At 33.5% G+C, this 21,537-nt stretch overlaps 1 protein-coding gene across 1 annotated transcript in view; it reads left to right on the plus strand.

The window, feature by feature from the left end:
• The window catches only part of nmo (serine/threonine-protein kinase nemo), a 497,113-nt gene that overhangs the window by 301,054 nt on the left and 174,522 nt on the right, over nt 1-21,537 (plus strand). Inside the window, exon 6 of the mRNA XM_023391687.2 lies at nt 5,495-5,704. Coding sequence (XP_023247455.1) covers nt 5,495-5,704 — 210 coding nt within the window. The remainder of the gene's footprint in view (nt 1-5,494; nt 5,705-21,537) is intronic.

Below are 21,537 nucleotides of genomic sequence, written 5' to 3' on the forward strand. Positions count from 1 at the left end.
GCATTTGTATGAGTTCTTTTGATGGAATTAAACTATTTTAGTTGGTATACAACATGTTTCATTTTAATCAATTATATATTTATATGCACACTAAACTTTCTCATGCAGAATAACATGACTCTTTTTACATAAATATAGTATATTTCATACGTGAACAAGATGAATAAATATTCTATATCGTCATGCATCTTCAATATTGTATACGTAACATATATTAAACCATGATGCAATAATACATAAACTGAAAACATATAGTATACTCATGCATTCTTTCATATAGTTATAAAATAACTTAGAGACAATACACTACATTAGATACTAATTCTATATAACCTATCATATTAGTAAAGCACTGGTATTTTATAAAATACCTTCGACATGTACTATCTTCTCTAAAATATTCCCGTCAGTCTGTTAATGCCATGATTGTATGATTAAACTATGTGCAGAGTATATAAATACGAACGTGTGATCATAAGGGTCTTCTCTCGAAACTGCTAAAGCTATACCAAAGTAATTGAGACATTGCAAAATCGACAATTTAAACTCGCACTGTAAGTCTCGCAGTAATTTTCGAGATATCGCCATATTTGAAACTAAAGTGGGCTACCCAGCCAGATTGCGTGGCCCAGCACAGGGTGCCAAGCTTGACCATAGGCGGGATCGTAATATGGAACTGACTTGGGCACAGCTTGGCCTGACTTGGCATGACTATCGCCCAGTGATTGTTCATTGTCGTCTACTCTATTATTGAAGCCAATATTAGATCGGAAATTCACCTAGCCTAGAAAAATGCGTAAATCCGTTGTTCTTCACTCCACGCTTAATACCTGAAATACAGAGCCACATGAATACTATGTTACAGATAGATTAAATTTCGTTATAGCAATAGGCTGCGGGCACATAGACACACTAAATGCGCAATATGAAACCCCTGAGTCATGAAAGTGAGAAAGAAGTGCACAGGTTCCTCTCAGACCTCTCTCTGACTGTCATGGTCCCGTATTCGAACTCCGTACTCCATAGAACTGCACCCTTAGGGTGTAGGAAGGTAGGAATGGCAATTAGATATTTTTCTAAGGTGCAATAGGTGTAGTACAGTACATTTAAAAGCTGCAAGTGAACGAAAGTCAGGTAGTACATAAATAAGTTCAATTTTTCTGTAGGTTAGATAACTGGAGTTTAAATATTATATGCGGATATTTACGTGGAATCTGATTTTTTCAATAAAATATCAACAATACTGTAGAAAAATATGTTATTGTTTTCTTATTTTTAGGTATTTACATAAATCCAAGAAACAATAATGTCAGATCACAGTGTTACTCCGCCAAAAACTTCCGCAAAAGATCCGTAAGAATTTTCGTGTAGATAGATAATGTTTGCTTGAGGATTTTATCGATTATAATTCCTCGAAAAATTCCTCAAAAATAAATGTTTTACAAGAGTTGTTTATTGTATATTTTTTACGAAAGATCGAAAGTGAAAATAATTCAATGGATCGTAAAAATTTTCGAAGTAAAATTTTACCTGCCAAAATTCTGGTAAAATAGTTTTCCATGCAAAAATCCTTGCGGAAATCCTTGCAGAAATCTGTGATGTTTGCATTGATTTTCTAACGAAAGTTATTTCAGAAAAGGTAAGCGATGAAATAATTTATGAAAATAAATTCTATAAATATTGTACTATGCGTTATAATGTGTTATGCTACAAAAAGTAACATGAAGTAGTATTGCAGAAGTTAACTATAAAAATTTTCAAAAATACTTAAATGAAAAACCATTATTCTATCCATACCACTTAGCAGATGAAATTAATTTTCCAAAATTAGGTTCTGAAGTACGCTAAGCTAATTCATATTTCTAAAAACTTATTGTTATGTGATGCTGAAAGGTAATGAATGTGAGACTTACGCATGTTAAAGTAATTATAAATGTAAATACACATTTATGTATACGTATATATATATATATATATATATATATATATATATATATATATTACAGAAAGGAATAAATTTGATTATGTATGTACACTAAAGCTTGTCTGTATGTGTGAAGCCATACTCGCAAAACTTGCTGTGTTCTAAACCAAATTATCCAAAGTAAAAGTTTATATGTATATGTATGTATATAAAACGCTCCATCTATTAGCATACATCTATATATATGTATCAATGTATCGTGTCCTGCCAGCTATTTCAAAATAATAATATTTAATAAAGTCGTATGAGAAACTGTGATTTCGGATATTTGATGGCAAAGCATTTATACATACACTGAAAAAAAAATCAAGCAGCTGTAGCATGAGAATCTATACTGCGTTAGTATGACTATCGATTCACGTGTGCAATGCTTGGATTTCAAGTATAGATCGTATGAGATGCGCTCAAAGTAATATAGTATGGTCTGCTAGCGTATACACTATGACACACATGGTCGTAGCGCGTGGAGCCCACGCGCAAAGTGTTTCGCGTGTACGCACGCTGAATTCGAGTGGGAGCTATAGGCATACCCTATACATAACATACGCGGTCTGCAATACGCATTCATTACAGCTGATATACTGATGTGATATGTGTGATGCTCGTGTGATTTTATGTGTATAATGATGAATAACCAAGGTAATAGTTATTTCTTTCATGAGTACTAAATTAATGTGGCGATTGTTCATCATTAATTACTAATATTTTGTTCAAGTGTACTACATGTGAATTGTGCTCAACTTTATTTGTCAACACCCTGCGCTGAGTGCATTATATATACATATATATGTATATACATATAGAGAGAAAGAGAGCGGAGACAATCACCGAAACAACATCAGTATAAGTTACAATTTTGAAGGTTATACGGCAAAAGGTACATTAATGAACACCTGTGCTAGCGCAAAAAAATTAAACAGTTTGACAATGCCAACAGAAATATTCCTCATAGTTTTTGTAAAATTTTTTAAAATTACTTTATGTGAATATTGCTAGGGTGAAAAACCTGTTGATAAAAAACAATTACCCTTTTAACTTTATTAATAAAAACATAAAGGTCAGATTAAAAAGACACAAATATAGTAATCATAACAGAAGCACTACAAACACCTACCCTCTCTGCAAAATAGGCATACCATATATTGACAATAATTTTGAAAAAATTTCAACCATGTTAAAACCCTACAATATTCACACTTACCCTCTTATTAACAATTAACTGCAGCATATCGTCCGCTTAGGAAAAGATACAACGAATACACATAAACAGACAAATGTAGTATATAAGTTTTATTGTAAAAATTGTCCTGCGTCATATGTGGGTGAAACAAAGCGAGCGGTGGAGGTCCGCATCAGTGAACATATGAAAAGTTAAAACTCCGATTACGTTGTTTGTGCACACCAAATCAATTTTGACCATGAATTCGATTGGGATAACTTTAAAATCCTTGACAAAGAATCCAATTACAAAAAAAAAATTATTTCCGAAATGCTTTATATAAAACTCGACAAACACAACATCAATAGAAAGGAGGATCTGCTTTCCTTTAATAGAGCATACCTTCCTTTACTACGAAAGTTTAAATGTCCCGATCGAGTTCATCGCCCTTTACTGTCAACCTTTGCGGCTCCGCCTATATAAGCGCTGGCTTGTTTTTGTAATTTATTGTCAGTCGATAGCACGACAGGTGACGAGTAAGTCAACCAAACTTACGAATTCTCGCGTACATGCGGTAACAATTTACATAAAAATTTGTTGTATTTTTGTGTTTGAGCCTTCCAGATCACTCATTGTGTGTTTTTAATTTTAATTTTGTAGCCTGATGAGGCTGACGCATATTGTCAGCAAAACGTTGCGCATCAATAAATCAACGCAAGAAAATTTAAATACACTTTACTTGTATTTATTTATTTTTTCACATTTCGCCCCCAACGGATCACTGATCACTTTGAATTTCCAAATTCACCGGAAGGCACTGATATATACAAACAAATCATCAAAATTACTTTAGGTAAATACGAAAATAATTTTTTGTTACGACTATGTGTTAAAATGATGGATTTAACTAATTATGTACTATGATGTCAATCACATCGGTTAATATCAGTAGAAGTTGGAACTACGTATTTATATCCAAATAATTGTCTATTATTAAGTCTTGATTATATCAAATTATTAGGATTTTTCTGCTATATAAATATATAAAAAAATTTTTGTACGTAATATTTCATCATAGGACAGCCCTTGAATTTACAGTAATGTGTATTTTAATAGATTACGTATACCTTAGTAAGTACAGTGTAAAATACCAACCCCATGATAGGTACGTAGAATACCTAAGATGCCTGTGCATCTCATGCATGTCTCTCATTCAAAATCAGTATAAATACACACGAAACACTTTGCGCGTGGGCTCCACGCGCTACGACCATGTGTGTCACAGAGTATACGCTAGTAGACCATACTACATTCGTTTGAGCGCATCTTATACCGTGTATACCTGTATCGCACAGTGTTGCTATGTGAACCGATGCGTTTAACCCAATACTTCTCTCACACTGTCGATATATGGATGGTATTCATGCTACAGATGCTTGATTTCTTTTTCCGTGTACATACATGGATACACACACATATATATACATACAAATTATTATGAATAACTATTACCGTATGTCTCTGCGTTTTGCCACTTCTGATACCTAGTAAGTCGATATTTTTATTATCATTACAAGTTAATTATTAATCATTTACATTGATAATTATTACTAGATGCTTATAAAATAGATATATACATATATATTCGTACATATTTACTAATATATAATTTAATTGATACGTTAGCATCAAGTAGGTATTGCCCAGAACACACAAAAAACGAATAAGGTGTCAAATTAGCCGAAATTTATTCTAATTATAGCTAAATAAGAAAAAATAGACCTGAAATTGCGAAAAATCGACGATTACGACAAATTCGTAGGTTAGGTTCAAATTTTTCTGTCTCCTCTATAGTTTTCCTTTAATCTCTATCAATAAAGAAAGATGATAAAAAAAAATTACTTATCTATCTATCAATGTTCGCGAGATATTAGGTTTTGAGTAAAAAAAACCAAATTCGCCCGTGCCCCTTCTTTTTGGGGCCTTACTGCAGATGATTTTAATTGGAGAGAAAGGAAGCTTAAGCAGATAGGATGCTGAAGCAAGCTGGGCCTCTCTGGCTGAAACCAGCAAGGACAAAGGTCGTACATACGCGACGCGCTCTTCTCTCGTTTTTGCATAAATAAAGACGTTGATACTAGTTCCTCGACTATTTACTTCGTGCACACCCTAAGACCATAGAATCGTACGCAACATAATAATTAATATTACAATTTTTTGAAGTTGTCTTAACTATGATTTGAAATTATGACTAATAACAACGATATAAATATTTATTTTCAACTGACATATTTAAGAATGTATAATTTCTTTTATCAACTATAAATATTATATATTTTTATTTTTTTTAGATATGTGACTTTGGATTAGCACGAGTAGAAGAACCTGATAAAAAGAAACACATGACACAAGAAGTTGTAACACAGTATTATAGAGCTCCAGAAATTTTAATGGGTGCTCGACATTACACAACTGCTGTTGATATATGGAGTGTAGGATGTATTTTTGGAGAGCTTTTGAGGCGCCGAATTTTGTTTCAAGCACAAAGCCCAGTACAACAGGTGAAAAATACCTTGAATTATGGTACTTCTTTATCATTCTTTTTTATAGTGTCCAACTTAAATGGGGTGAAAAAGTGTTTAACACTAAACCGTAGTAATATAATAATTCTATTATTATATGTGAGACGAAGAACTGAGCATTATTACTGCTTGGTATAAAATGAGAAAAATACTTAATTTTTTCCTCGTGAAATAAAACTAAATTTATCTGCTTCTTACTCCGTTATAGAAGTTCCTGACATGACCCTCTTTACCTGACATGCCACTTCATACTCTTCTACTTTTTTACACAAACTTAGTGCAGTTTTTTTGATAAATTTTAGGTTTTTGAAAAATATTTTTAAATAGCAGTGTTTTTATTTAAAGAGTAGTATTGTAAAAGTTATGTGATAGGTCCAGTGGTAAATCACAGTGTAGTAGTACAAGCTGTTCTTATTAAAACTTAAAGAAAAATAGGTTTGCATACTTCTTGGTACATCACACGGTTGCAAACTTATAAGTAATAACAATACATTGTTTGTAAATAATTTTTCTATTAAAACTTAATTCTTTAGTAGTGCTATGTGGGAAAAAGGTATTTTGGGGTGCACGCAAGATAATAAGAACGTTTTATATTTGACAATCCTTTATTACTTATATTAGTAAGGGAAGAGTGTATTTTCGACCGACTCATCTCATTTCTCATGGCAGACTTCGCTCTACTCTCTCAACCAACAGCTCTTATCTTTCCTGCTCTTTCATTCTTTAGGGCTCAAATTAGAAGGGACGCACGGACGTATAGCTATACATGCTATTGTACGTAATACGTCCAAGGCCGCGACGTCGTCGTCCTTAGTGGTGATCAGTTCTTCCTCTCTAATAGTGTTGAGTATCTGTCGTGTTATTTGTGTTGTGTGTATGAAGTTCATTTATAACAAAAACGTGAAATGCTGTTCAACGTGAGCTTTTTTATACAGTTACATGTTGAATATCGATTTTTTAAAATGTAACATACATAAAATAGTGGTACAGTCAAACAAGCTGCAATTTTTGTGAGTATTTTTTATGCTATTTTAATATATGTTTGACGTTGGAGTAAAATCGGTCAAAAAATCCTATATGTGAAGAACGTCCTCAAGGGACATTTTTTGGTACGTAATATTACTCTTTTGAAGAAAGCTATACGACAGGATACTTTTTCTTTATTTTCCGTATATAATTATATTTTGGGTGTTAAATATAGACTAGGAATAAGTATGAGATCGTATGTGATAGATGTGAGCGTGATGGTTACAGATGTAATCAGTGTAGGCAGTAGGGGGTTGTTCGGAAATCACCGAAGACTCGATGAAAGCATAGTCTTGTACAGGGCATCCTATATACTATTTTTATTGTGCCGTTATGTATTGTTTATAATCGTTAGTTCATTATAAATTAATTCAAATCATACCCAATTTACATACATATACTCATTTCCACGATAATTGCATCACCTTCGTACACTATATTGTTTCATAGAAGATATTTTTATACTAAAAATTACATTGTTTGCCATACAATTTTATAGGAGTATAGCTTTATACTTGGGTACCCAAGTACCCACTGTATACTGGCTTTTTCTTTTACATATATAATGACATACGTGTACAATTCATCATGAAGACGATGGTAACAAAAACCTTATTGATTCATTCTTCGTCCACCAATTATTTATTTTAATTGTTTATTTAATGTTGCCATAGCTTAAATGATATTCTTATGGCCTATCACCCTGTATCTGGATGATTATTGGTCGCAATACTGTAGGGTTCATCGTCACATTGTCTCTTGCGATAGTGATTCCGCTCTATCCACCTGTAATAGTTCTAGATAAATTAACTGTTTTCGGCCCTCTCCACCACTCTAACAAGGCACCTTCATCAGAAACGTTATATAGAAAAAAAAGGTGCGTAGCGCCACTGTGATGGATTTTTACACCCAACGTACCGGGGTAAAAATGATATCTGCATGATTGCAAATTATGTCAAAGGATTTCTTTCATTAGTTTATTATATTTGGCACCCCTTTTACACCTATTGGTGTTTGACTAATACTTAAATTTTTTATAGCTGATTTCTTCGTCTACAAAATTCTCATATTAGTTTTCTTATTTACATGTTATTGTAATGTCACTTTTTATGTTACTTTAGTGGACTACAATGGATGTGTTGTTGCTTGAGTAGTTGAATCACATTCAAGTGTATACTTTCTTCTGGTTAGATATAAATTATCGGTACTCTCAAAGCTATTTTCAACAGTTGATATATATGTAAGACAAAGTATCTTTAGATAGAAAATTCATAGGCATTGTCGTTAGAATTTTTAGTTAGAAATTTGTCGATTTTTGTTCTCTTCTAAGGTAAAAGGTACATGTTTGGCAGCTTTTTTATTTTGTTGAACAATACTTTAATACGTAGGTTCTAATTTTTTTTCGGAACTACACTAGAGGTGTCTCTGCTCTTAAAATATTCTGACATCATTTATGAGACAGTCCAGTTGAACATTATGATCAATTACGCAACCATAACTTTTTTTTCTGTGATTGCAAGGCAGACGATTCTTTAAGTTGAAGAATAATCCATTTTTTTTTGCAGCCCGTCCTGGGGCCGTAAAAAATAAAGGAAAGTAGCACTTTTTTAAATACTTACACACATATATAATTATGCGTATCCCGTTATTCTGCATCGTACTATATTAATGTATCAGTGTTATCACCATTATACTTAGTATTTCTCTTTTTATTGTTATAATTATTGTTTTTATTATTATTATTGTAATTTTTTTTTCTTTATCCATGGTCATCTAGAATGTCTTAATGCACAATAAAAGGGGGTACAAACCCCTGCCGTGTATGGAACTCGCAGTTAGCCTAAAAATGCTTGTTTCTCGCTACGACATTCTTAGCTATATTGACTGAATACTCACGAGACTGGCAATACCTATCTTCGAGACACCTGGCTCGGAATCCACTTTCGTATTATTACTTTGAGCCAAGGCCACGGAGTGTTAACCATTGACGTGGCCTTCCATCGGAATGTTGTTACTGTCGTGATGTTGCCTTCTCTTTATTCCGTCTAGTCGCCGGCTGTTTTGCGAAAACATCAATTTTCGTTGCTATTACTTGATGACTTTGGTAAATCAGCGCAGCTTGGGTCTGCAATGGTCATATAGCTTCCATCCTCTTAAACTCTATCTAGGCTTTGTGGGCACCTTACTCTTAGCCTCTGCTAGTGCCTTTCTAAATGCCAAGCAGCTGCCGCTACCTGCTCTGTATTTGGCACCTTATATTCTGTAAGTGAAACATTGGGCCTCCTCTTTGCAATCTTTTTTGCGGTGATTGCAGCTGCCACATCAAAATCAAAGCTTCGACTGATCCTCCTTATTGCAGTTTTGGGCTATGTGTCCATACTCCAGACACCGGGAGTATCTGAGGACTTCAAACCGTCTCCTCACTTGGCAGCTTGTGAAGCCTATTGCCTAGCATTGTCACTGCTCTTATGTGTTGCGAATGGCCAAAAATTCTACTCAATGCAAGTTTGACGACAGCCTTCTCGGTAATTGGATCCAGATCTCGAATTTCAAGTATTACTCTTTTCTTATCTGTTTTAACATATACTAGCCCTCCCACGGTCTTAGCTGTACTGCTAACAAGGTTCCCTCTATTCTTTACTTCTCTTACTTTGGGGAAGATCTCCTTTTTTAGCTGCAGTGACTCGTTTGACTGTGATTTCGACCTCTTTCGACTTGAAATCAGTCCTTATCTTTTTCAGTACTTTAGCAAAGCTCTGCCCTTCCGTGACTTCAACGAAAATTCTCTTCTCTTTTTTTCTGGTATTATCTTGTTTGTCGCTGTCACTGCCATTTATTATTATCTTGGGGATATGCTCTTGATTTTTTCGGAACTTTTTCCATATTTGAGAAGTGGGATTAGGGGTCTCCTTCAGAGCTTCTGGACTTTTGTTTTAGTTTCCTGTCAGCACGCTATTCACAAATCTAGATTAAATAAAGCGTGTGATTCTCTCACTTTTTTCTTATCTGTACGTCTTTCTCATTAGAGTATCATCTTATTTTAGGAGATTTTCCATCTTTTTCCTTGTCCCTAATGGCTATCCTTAAACTTGTACAATAGGTACAATGCCACTTTTCACCTTCTTTTATCGGCATTGCTGTTTTTCTGAAGGTCGTTGTTGCTTTTTTTACCATACCTTTAATTATTTTTTTTTAATTCTGTAAATACGAGATCCTCCTTTGTCTGATCTACAGTTAGCTCTGATTTTAAGTTGCTGGTATATTCCAGATGCATCTTGGTATTGTTACTGAAAAAGCTGGCAGCACTGACATCACTCGCTCCCCGTCCAGTTCGTAGCATCATGTCCCGTCCATGGCTGGGAAAGAATGTAAAGCGCTTCTGTAAGTGTTTTTTTATTGAAAGTCATCTTCTCACTTTCGTAGTGAATGCCTTTGGGGCAACCCCTAGAGTCCGTGAGTACCAACACCAGTCACCCGGGCTTTCAGCAGCTCGGAACTGACAGCAGATTTCCTCTGAAAGTTTACTGCCTGGGGTATAAGGTTTCTATTAGCATCACCCATTTTTAATTTCGTTCGGGGACCTGCCCTTCATTTTTTTGAGGTCTTCTCCTTGGCGTTTTGGTCCACTAAAACTATTTTATTTCGATCCAACCTTCGACTGTTGCAGCGCCTCGGAACTATGCACCTGCGGAACGGCCTTCTTCGTCCGTCACCGCAGGAACGTGCCCTGTAGGCTGATTGCCTTAGCCTGGGGCTTATTACTATTATTACTATCATTATTATTAATATTATTATTATTATTACTATTATTATTGTTATTATTATTAATAATAATATTATTACTATTATTATTGTTATTATTATTATTAATAATAATATTATTATTGTTATTATTATTGTTATTATTAAAATTATTATTATTATTATCATTGCAATAATAATAATTATTATTATTAAAATTATTACTATTATTATTATCATTACTATTATTAATATTATTATTTTTTAATTATTAGTAATGTTATCATGTTGTTGTTTGACCTCCGTAAGTTGTCATCAGTTAGTGGCTTGGAGTTGATGGAAGGGTCTAGTGATGGTGATGGTTCAGGTGGGTGGTCTTTTATTTAAGAGGCTGTTTTTGTGTTCCCGAATCACCTCTTATATTCTCCAGCAGATCGCATAGTAGTCGATTTGTGGTAGTATTGGATTCCCATGCAACTATTCTGAGGCTTGGCACTCCTTCAAAATTTCGGTGCTTGACGTATAGTTGAATTTTATTTGAAAATTGTCTCTACAGTCGTGAAGGATGGCCCTGATCTTTTTGTTTATTCTAGTACCTTTTTATTGACCTTCTCCTACTTGTATGTACAATAGTGAGTCATTTTTTCGCTCTCCATCGCTTACTTTCTTAGTTGTAGGTCCACTCTGTGCCTTTTTCTTTGGCGTTGTTTGGCTTGATTAGATAGTACTCGATATCGTTGCCTGTTGCCTGTTATTATCTTGGAGCACATCTTGGCCACCCTCCTTTCCTCTTTTACTCTTATTCTTGCTCAATAGAATTGCGGCTGCATTCGTTACTTTCATAGTATCTATTATCTTGAGGATTCTCTCTTCCTTTTCAGACGCTTCTGCAGCTAAACTTGCCTATGCTGGCTGATAACCCAAGTGCGCTTCTTATCTAAACTTATTTTTATAACTTCTTCCTTTGCCGTTTTTGTTTTTTTTTTACATGTTTTCCGTTCTCTAAGCTGGCTTAGGCTAGCTGAAATCCCCAAAGTCTTGCTGGCTAAGATTTCTCGTATAAAATCGTCGGTATGTTACAGTTTGCTATGATAATTTCCTCTAATGCAGGCTCTTTCTCAAGTCTAAACACGTATGGATTGAATTCTATTAGTTCTTGAACGTGTTTTTTCTCCTCTCCGTTATAACTGTACACGCTCTCATAAGCCTGAATTTTCTCGTTATTATTATATTATCAACGTTTCTGCCATGTTTACTTTTATCTTTATTTCTTACATTTTTCTTATTTTTATTTGAATGTTTTATCTTATTTTCACTCTCTCTAAGTAACTTTATCTCTATCTCAAATTTCTCATTTTTCCGAAACATTCGTATAAGTATTTCACCTAATGATTTTTCGTCGTCTCCATCGATGTCAGCTGTTTAAGCTGTTTCAATAACTTGAGCATTAGGCGTACTCTAATAGCAGTGGATAGATTAATAAATAATCAGTAAACTCAAATGGTTATACTGTTAACTTCTGTTTATTATTGAACGACGTTTTGGCTCGTACAGAAACAAGTTTCAAGGCCCTCATCAGGTTCAAACAAAATCTACACAAGAATTACAATTAACTATTGGTAATAATAAAATATACAATAAAATTTCACTTCAGTGCTAAATTAAAACTTACAATTGACCGCTCAAACGGGTCGCGTCAGGCAACGCGGTAGATGTTATTATTGCGAATACAAATATGTAAAAATCGCAAGTGCTTATATAGCTTGAATTGTCTATATATTAAAATGTAAATATACGTTGTGATAATTAATACAAATGCTGTCCCTATCTATAAGTCAATGAGTGTGGCTACTAAGGATTTCGAAATACTAAACGCGAGAAGTACAAGCATAAGTCAATAATGGTTTGTTCGGATATATCAGTGTCCTCCGGTGAATTTGGAAATTGAAAGTGATCAGTGATCCGTTGGGGGCGAAATGTGAGAAAATAAATAAATACAAGTAAAGTGTATTTGAATTTTCTTCCGTTGATTTATTAATGCACAACGTTTCGCTGATAATATGCGTCAGCCTCATCAGGCTACAAAATTAAAATTAAAAACACACAATGAGTGATCTGGAAGACTCAAACACAAATACAATAAATTTTAATGTAAACTGTTACCGCAGGTACGCGAGAATTCGTAAGTTTGGTTGACTTACTCGTCACCTGTCGTGCTATCGACTGACAATAAATTACAACAACAAGCCAGCGCTTATATAGGTGGAGCCACAAAGGTTGACAGTAAAGGGTGATGAACTCGATCGGGACATTTAAACTTTCGTTGTAAAGGAAGGTATGCTCTATTAAAGGAAAGCACATCCTCCTTTTTATTGATGTTGTGTTTGTCGAGTTTTGTATAAAGCATTTCGGAAATAATTCTTTTTTTGTAATTGGATTCTTTGTCAAGGATTTTAAAGTTATCCCAATCGAATTCAAGGTCAAAATTGATTTGGTTGCACAAACAACGGAATCAGAGTTTTTAATTTTCATATGTTCACTAATGCGGACCTCCGCCGCTCGCTTTGTTTCACCCACATATGACGCAGGACAATTTTTACAATAAAACTTGTATACTACATTTGTCTGTTTATGTTTATTCGTTGCATTTTTTCCTAAGCGGACGATATGCTGCAGTTTATTGTTAATAAGAGGGTAAGTGTGAATATTGTAGGGTTTTAACATGGTTGAATTTTTTTTAAAATTATTGTTAATGTATGGTATGCCAATTTTGCAGAGAGGGTAGGTGTTTGTAGTGCTTCTGTTATGATTAATATATTTGTGTTTTTTTAATCTGACCTTTATGTTTTTATCATTAAAGTTAAAAGGGTAATTGTTTTCTATCAATAGGTTATTCACCCTAGCAATATTCACACCATGAAAACGTGTACTGGCCAGTAAGATCGCCCTATCAACTAAATTAAAAACAACATTTCTCTTATAGCTAACTGGATGACCAGAAAAATAATTTAAGATTCGTCCGGAAGAAGGAGGTTTTTCAAACCAGTCAAAATTAATATAATTAGAATTTCTTATTTTCTTCAAGTCTAAAAAGTAGAGTTTCTTGTCAATCTCCATTTCATATGTAAATTGTAGTTTGGGATGATATGAATTAAAAATGTTTAAAATTTGGTTAATTTGGTCAACATTAATAAAAAGTAATACATCATCTACGTAACGAAAATAAAAAGATGGAATACTGTTATAGTTATTTTTTAAGATGGAGAGACAATCATTTTTCAGGTCATCCATTACAAGGTCAGCAAACAAAGGTGAAATAGGAGAACCTATTGGCGTGCCGAAAATTTGTTAATAAAAAATGTTGTCAAAAGTAAAAAAAGTATTATTGAACAAAAATTCTGTGCATTGTGGAATTTCATAAACCGGGATTCGACATTTGTTCATTATGGTCACAATACGTCGATCGATACTCCGTAGTACCAACTCTAGAGGAATATTAGTAAATAGGGAGCTGACATCTAAAGACATTAGTCTATTATTAGTAGTGGGTTTTATTTTTTTTAGTTTGTTTTTCAATTCAAAGCTATTATTAATGTGTGATATTGGAACGTTGACTGACTTCTTGAGTTCATCGCAAATTACTTTTGCTAGAAAATATGTAGGGCTTTTGATAACAGAGACGATAGAACGTAAAGGGGCATCCCGGTTGATAAAATTCGACAATGTACAGAATTTTTGTTCAATAACACTTTTTTTACTTTTGACAACATTTTTTATCAACAAATTTTCGGCATGCTAATGGGTTCTCCTATTTCACCTTTGTTTGCAGACCTTGTCATAGATGACCTGGAAAATGATTGTCTTTAAATCTTAAAAAATAATTATAACATTATTCCATCTTTTTATTTTTGTTACGTAGATGATGTATTACTTTTTATTAATGTTGACCATATTAACCAAATTTTAAACATTTTTAATTCATATCATCCCAAACTACAATTTACATACGAAATGGAGATTGACAAGAAACTCAACTTTTTAGACTTGACGATAATAAGAAATTCTAATTATTTTAATTTTGACTGGTTTGAAAAACCTACTTCTTCCGGATAAATCTTAAATTATTTTTCTGGTCATCCAGTTAGCTATAAGAGAAATATTGTTTTGAATTCAGTTGATAGGGTGATCTTACTTGCTAGTACACGTTTTCACGGTGTGAATATTGCTAGGGTGAAGAACCTGTTGATAACAAACAATTACCCTTTTAACTTTATAAATAAAAACATAAAGGTCAGATTAAAAAAACACAAGTATATTAATCATAACAGAAGCACTACAAACACCTACCCTCTCTGCAAAATTGGCATACCATACATTGATAATGAATTTGAAAAAATTCCAACCGTGTTAAAACCCTACAATATTCACACTTACCCTCTTAGTAACAATAAACTGCAGCAATATCGTCCGCTTAGGAAAAGATACAACGAATAAACATAAACAGACAAATGTAGTATACAAGTTTTATTGTAAAAATTGTCCTGCGTCATATGTGGGTGAAACAAAGCGAGCGGCGGAGGTCCGCATTAGTGAACATATAAAAATTAAAAACTCTGATTCCGTTGTTAGTGCACACCAAATAAATTTTGACCATGAATTCGATTGGAATAACTTTAAAATCCTTGACAAAGAATCCAATTACATAAAAAAAATTATTTCCGAAATGCTTTATATAAAACTCGACAAACACAACATCAATAGAAAGGAGGATGTGCTTTCCTTTAATAGAGCATACCTTCCTTTACTACGAAAGTTTAAATTTTCTGATCGAGTTCATCGCCCTTTACTGTCTACCTTTGCGGCTCCACCTATTTAAGCGCTGGCTTGTTGTTGTAATTTATTGTCAGTCGATAGCACTGTCGGTGACGAGTAAGTCCACCTAACTGACGAATTCTCGCGTACCTGCAGTAATAATTTACATTAAAATTTATTGTATTTGTGTTTGAGTCTTTAACATTACTTATTGTGTGTTTTAAATTTTAATTTTGTAGCCTGATGAGGCTGACGCATATTGTCAGCAAAACGTTGTGCAATAATAAATCAACGCAAGAAAATTTAAATACACTGTACTTGTATTTATTTATTTTCTTACATTTCGCCCCCAACGGATCACTGATCACTTTCGATTTCCATAAGTCAATAATTTTATATTATTATCAATGAAAAGTTTATAACAATTTTTTAAATTATTAGTATCGAACATTCTATTAACATAATTATCATTAATCTGTATGTGTAACATTTCTGAGAATAATCTTTTGAATCTATTGTTCTCAACGTCCAAAATTTTAACACTATCAAAATCAAAGGATTGCGATGTTTCTTTCATATATTCTACCAGTGCCGATTTGTCTCTTAGGTATTCTGCAATCACTTCTATGTTCATTAACTCTTAATTTAAGACGTCTGGAAGACTGACCCACATAACAAGCCTCACCATTACTTAAATTTATTTTCTATACAATATCACTTTTCTCGCTGACATCAACTTAGTCCTTGCCTAATTTTATGAATTTTGAAAACTTATCTGTGCATTAAAAAATTACTGTAGTTTTATTTTTGTAAAAAATTTATTCAAGTATTTGAGCAAATTTATTGTAAAAAGGAAGAACTATTAACTTGTTGTTATTGATATTTTCTCGGTTTCAAACTATTTTATTCGTAGAATTTTTTATTTTAGCCAATCTTTTATAAAAGTATTTATTAATAAAATTGATAGGGTAATTATTTATTAGGAGGAACTTTTTTAAGATTTCAAGATTTTTTTAATGGAATTTAGAGTCAGACAGTTTCATACCATGATCAACTAATGTGTATTCTATTGCAATTTTTTGAGATAAGGGGTGGTGGGAATGATAATTTAAACAACGTCCTGAATGTGTAGGTTTTCTATACCAATTCGTAATAATTAAATTGTTATTCTGAATTATTAGTTTCAAATCGAGAAAATTAATTTGATTGTCTTTTGTAATTTCAACTGTGAAGTGTAAATCTTTATAAAACCCATTGAATATTTGTAATACTTGATTAATTCAGGATGGAACGTTGGCAGAATTGGGGAATATTCGAAGATGGCGGGTTTCATATGGATGCTTCAGAAATAAAAAATTCATATCTACCAAGGTGTTACGAACTGGTTAAGGTGCCTAAGATAGGATTTTTCATCCCATCATAGTTTCGGCTATTAATTCCCCCACTTACGCTTTTTTTAAATTTTAAACTAAATTCCTTAACCATAACATCCCCAAAACTTAATCATATATAAAAAAAAGTTTTCAGAACTCAAAGAGAAAATAAATTGGTTTATAATGCCGTCTGGCTACACACTAATAAGTCTAGATGTTGTCAGTTTGTTTATCAATTCTAGTTAAAACATCATTCTAAAGGCCATTGAAGCCAACTGGAAATATCTACGCAATAAAATCAATCTTTCTTGAGCGGAGTTTTGTGGAGGTGTCTCGTTGGTGTTGAATTTGACTTCCTTCCAATTTAATAATAAATTTTATAACCATACGTTTGGCTCTGCTATGGGCAGCCCAGTTAGTCCTGTCTTGTGCGACTTAGCCATGAGACGTTTGGGGGAGAGTTGCCTTGAAAAACTGAATTTTGCTGTACCATTTAATATTAGGTCCGTCGATGATATCTTGGCTTGTGTTTCTACATCCTCAATTAATCAAGTATAACAAATATTCAGTGGGTTTTATAAAGATTTACACTTTACAGTTGAAATTACAAAAGACAATAAAATTAATTTTCTCGATTTGAAACTAATGATTCAGAATAACAATTCAATTATTACGAATTGGTATAGAAAACCTACACATTCAGGACGTTGTTTGAATTATCATTCCCACCACCCCTTATCTCGAAAAATTGCAATAGAATACACATTAGTTGATCATGGTATAAAACTGTCTAACTCTAAATTCCATTAACAAAATCTTGAAATCTTAAAAAAGTTCCTTCTAATAAATAATGACCCTATCAATTTTATTAATAAATACTTTAATAAAAGATTGGCTCAAATAAAAAATTCTACGAATAAAATAGTTTGAAACCGAGAAACTATTAATAACAACAAGTTAGTAGTTTTTCCTTTTTACAATAAATTTGCTCCAATACTTAAAAAAATTTGTCACAAAAATAAAACTACATTAATTTTTTAATGCACAGATAAGTTTTCTAAATTCATAAAATTAGGCAAGGACCAAGTTGATGTCAGCGAGAAAAGTAATATTGTATATAAAATAAATTCAAGTAATGGTAAGGCTTGTTATGTGGGTCAGTCTTCCAGACGTCTTAAATTAAGAGTTAATAAACATAGAAGTGATTGCAAATACCTAAGAGACAAATGGCACTGGTAGAATATATGAAAGAAACATTGCAATCCTTTGATTTTGATAACGTTAAAATGTTGGACGTTGAGAATAATAGATTCAAAAGATGATTTTCAGAAATGTTACACATGCAGATTAATAATAATAACGTTAATAGAATGTTTGATACTAATAATTTACAAAATTGTTATAAGCTTTTCATTGATAATTATTTAAAATTATTGATTTATACTTGTACTTCTCGCGTTTAGTATTTCGATATCTTAGTAGCCACACTTATTGACTTATAGATAGGGATAGCATTTGTATTTATTATCACAACGTATATTTACATTCTAATACATAGACAATTTAAGCTATGTAAGCGCTTGCGAATTTTACATATTTTTATTCGCAATAATAACATCTAGCGCGTTGCCTGATGCGACCCGTTTGAGCGGTCAATTGTAAGTTTTAATTAAGCGCCGAAGTGAAATTTTATTGTATATTTTATTAATACTAATAGTTAATTGTAATTTTTGTGTGGATTTTATTTGAACCTGATAAGGGCCTTGAAACTTTTTCCCCTGTCATTTACTATTATTTCAAAATCTAAGTAATCCTCTTCATTTTTGAGATTTCTGCGCTTGTGTCAGTTTAAAACATTATATCTTAGCATTATATCTTCTTTTTTCTTAGCATCAGCTTTTTATTCGATCTTTGTGTATGACTGCGCTGTTATTTTTGTATTTTGCTGAAAAACCGTAAGTTTTTTTCTCTCTATGTTTTGTATGTGCTGGCTTTTCGATTTCATCACTTTCCCTACTCTTTGATCGATTTCCAAGTAACTCCTTATTGCTGTCAATGGCTTTGTCTACACGCGTCGTAGTATGAGTCTCCAATATTTTATGCTGTTCCTTACCCACCTTGATCTTGAGCACCCGTGATTTACCATTTATTGTTTGATTGCCTTGATTGCCTATCAGGGATATTAATGTTTTCTTGCTGCCTAAAAAAATTTCCTTCGTTTTTGTAGCGATGATAATAATCATTGCATGCCGCTTCATTGTTACCTTCTTCTTTTGTTCGTTTTTTGGTTCTTCGTCCACATGGATTTTTTATTATTTTTTTGTCTTACCACAATTTTTCACACTCGATAGTACAATGTGCGACGTGCTCTCAGCAATATAAACACCATTTTACATCGTCCACATCATTCTACTCGCCCGTATCTGATTTTCCAACTTGCACATAGCTGCCGACAAGGCTTACCATGGCATCATACTGTCTCTCGGTGTTATCTACTCTTTTGAGCTATCATTGACCTGCGAAGACCAAATTCATTGTTTACAGTGATAGTTACTTCAATAGCCATTTCTAATGTCTTTGGCTTGAACTCTGCAACGTTCCAGTTATACGTAGCCTTTAAGCTGCACAAGAACTGCCTCACTGCTTCAACGTCTGATTTATTTTTTGACGCTTCCGTCTCGGCCAGCGTCAAGTATGGGTTCGCATCATGTGCCATTGTAATCCCATTGTGCAACTGCTAAACTTGTCCGCAAAATTTTATAATTAATTTGTTATTCCGCTGCTTAATAGTCTTAAACTATGCTAAAAGTGCCTCTACCCCTCCCATGTTACCACATCTTCGAGAGAGAGCTGACAAAGACTCGTCAATGGAGTTAAATAATGATAATCTCCTGTGGAACTGATCAGCCGCTATGCCCCGCAATTTATTTTCCTAAGATCGTATAAAATATTCTTTCTATTAGGCAGGAATTGTTAATTTCAATTATCTTAATCATTTGTTCGAGTAATAGAAATTACTCGGGGTCTCCATCATACAGTGGTACAAGGTTACGTCGGTTTGGCGCTCTCTATTCTTATATCTCTATGCTCTTGTTATATGTGCGTCTTCCTTGAATCTACTGTCATTGTCGTCGTCAAAGTATCTCCCCAGATTTCTATTCCCCGATCTTAGTTTATTTCGTAACTAGAAGCCCACCTTCTCTGCCTTAGTTTCACCCGAGACTCACTGAACGGAACACAGTAGTGTGTTAACACTTAACGTAAAACGTTTCCAGTTAAAAATTTAACATCTACTTTTGTCACTTTTTGAAACAAAAAACTACTTTTTAAAAATCTTTTTGTTCAGAATTCACGCAGTTTATTTAGTCAAATAAATAAATTGTCAAAAGTAAAAATAATACTAAAAATGATGTTGAAAAGTACCGTGCGTTCCTTATGCAATCAAACAGTTGATGGCCCTAAAGGGTCATTGTTCTGTACTTTCCTTGTTATAAAAAATGCAAAAGGCTGTTTGTTAACATGTAAAGACTAAAAACTGTCAAAAAATATCTCATTAAAAATTTTTCTTTCCAATACCAAAATCTTATTACCCAAGCTAAAAAATCCTAGAGCCTTATTACTCACCACAATTAATAAAAATAATTATTCTACCTATTTAACAAGCTTGAAGATTTACATGATAATTGTCAGGGTTATATAGTAGAAAGCTGATCCCTTGCTTTATAGATTCCTTATTCGTCGAGTTCGACGCTGCTGTTTCGATCTTGATAAATATTCTACGTCAGTTTCTTGACGCCTAAAATCGTATTTACTTAAAGCATTTGAAATTTTCTTCCAATTTACCCTCTTGCGAGTATAGGCATTGTTGAAACTTTTGTAAGTCCTAAAGGCGATTTCTTGTCATCTTTTTAAAGTTAAAATATATTTGTTCCCAAGGTAATCTAATGACCTTAAGAAGGACCGATGAACTAAACTATTTTTTGACTAAAGTTTCCAGTAAACGTGACTGCCTGTATACCTCAGGGTGATTTTCTCTGGCCTGCTGTTGTAGCACCAGACTAATCAGGAGAAAAACTAACACGTCTGAAGTGTTGGAGCTAGTGTTAAAGCTTTTCCATAAGGTCTCCTGGTGTGACTTTTTTTTCCAGAGTTCAGTCGTTTTGTCTTTTCGGTGATCTAAAGTGGGGGACTCGTTCGTGATGCTTGTCCGTTGGAGACTGTTCCGTTTTCTAAAGCTTTTTTTTTTCTTTTACAGCTGTTAGGTTTCGCCCAGCGCAGATATCGGAAAGGATTGGCTATTCTTGGTTGAATTTTTAAAGTTGAGAGGGTAATGTGGGGTTGTTGGTCGCCGGGGGTCCTTGCCTTGCGACGAACAACTTGAAATGATAGTAAAAATGTATTTGTTGGCAAGGTAGTTTAACGTTAGATGGCCCTAAAAAGAACCGATGAGATTGATGTTAATTAGGTAACGTAAATACTTATGATAACCCTAAAAAGGGCAAGTGGTGATACTTTCAGCCATTTCTTATTATTATTCTTGATGATTGAGAGCTGGCTGCAGGTAGCTTGACTCTTACCCTCGGAGTCCCTGCTTACGAAAATCGTGCAGAAGGGAGATACGCCTAATCAACCATTCACCATTGGTTGAAAAAGTGGGCTTAAAAAATACCTGCCCTGTGGGTACATTGTTAAAATAAACCATTGAGAAGTAGGGCGTTGTGGCTGCCTAAATTCCTCAGAGTTTTTTTTCTGCCTTGATGTTGTAGCAAAATGTGCTCTGGTAGCACTAAATTGGTTAGAAAAATTGCTAGAGCAGATTGTACTCTGGCTAGACGTCTCCAAGGATTACGCTGGAGACGT

This window comes from Copidosoma floridanum, unplaced genomic scaffold (genome assembly GCF_036245765.1).
Source record: "Copidosoma floridanum isolate Cflo_tuat_1 unplaced genomic scaffold, Cflo_Japanese_pri ptg000028l, whole genome shotgun sequence".
Classification (NCBI taxonomy): Eukaryota; Metazoa; Arthropoda; class Insecta; order Hymenoptera; family Encyrtidae; genus Copidosoma; species Copidosoma floridanum.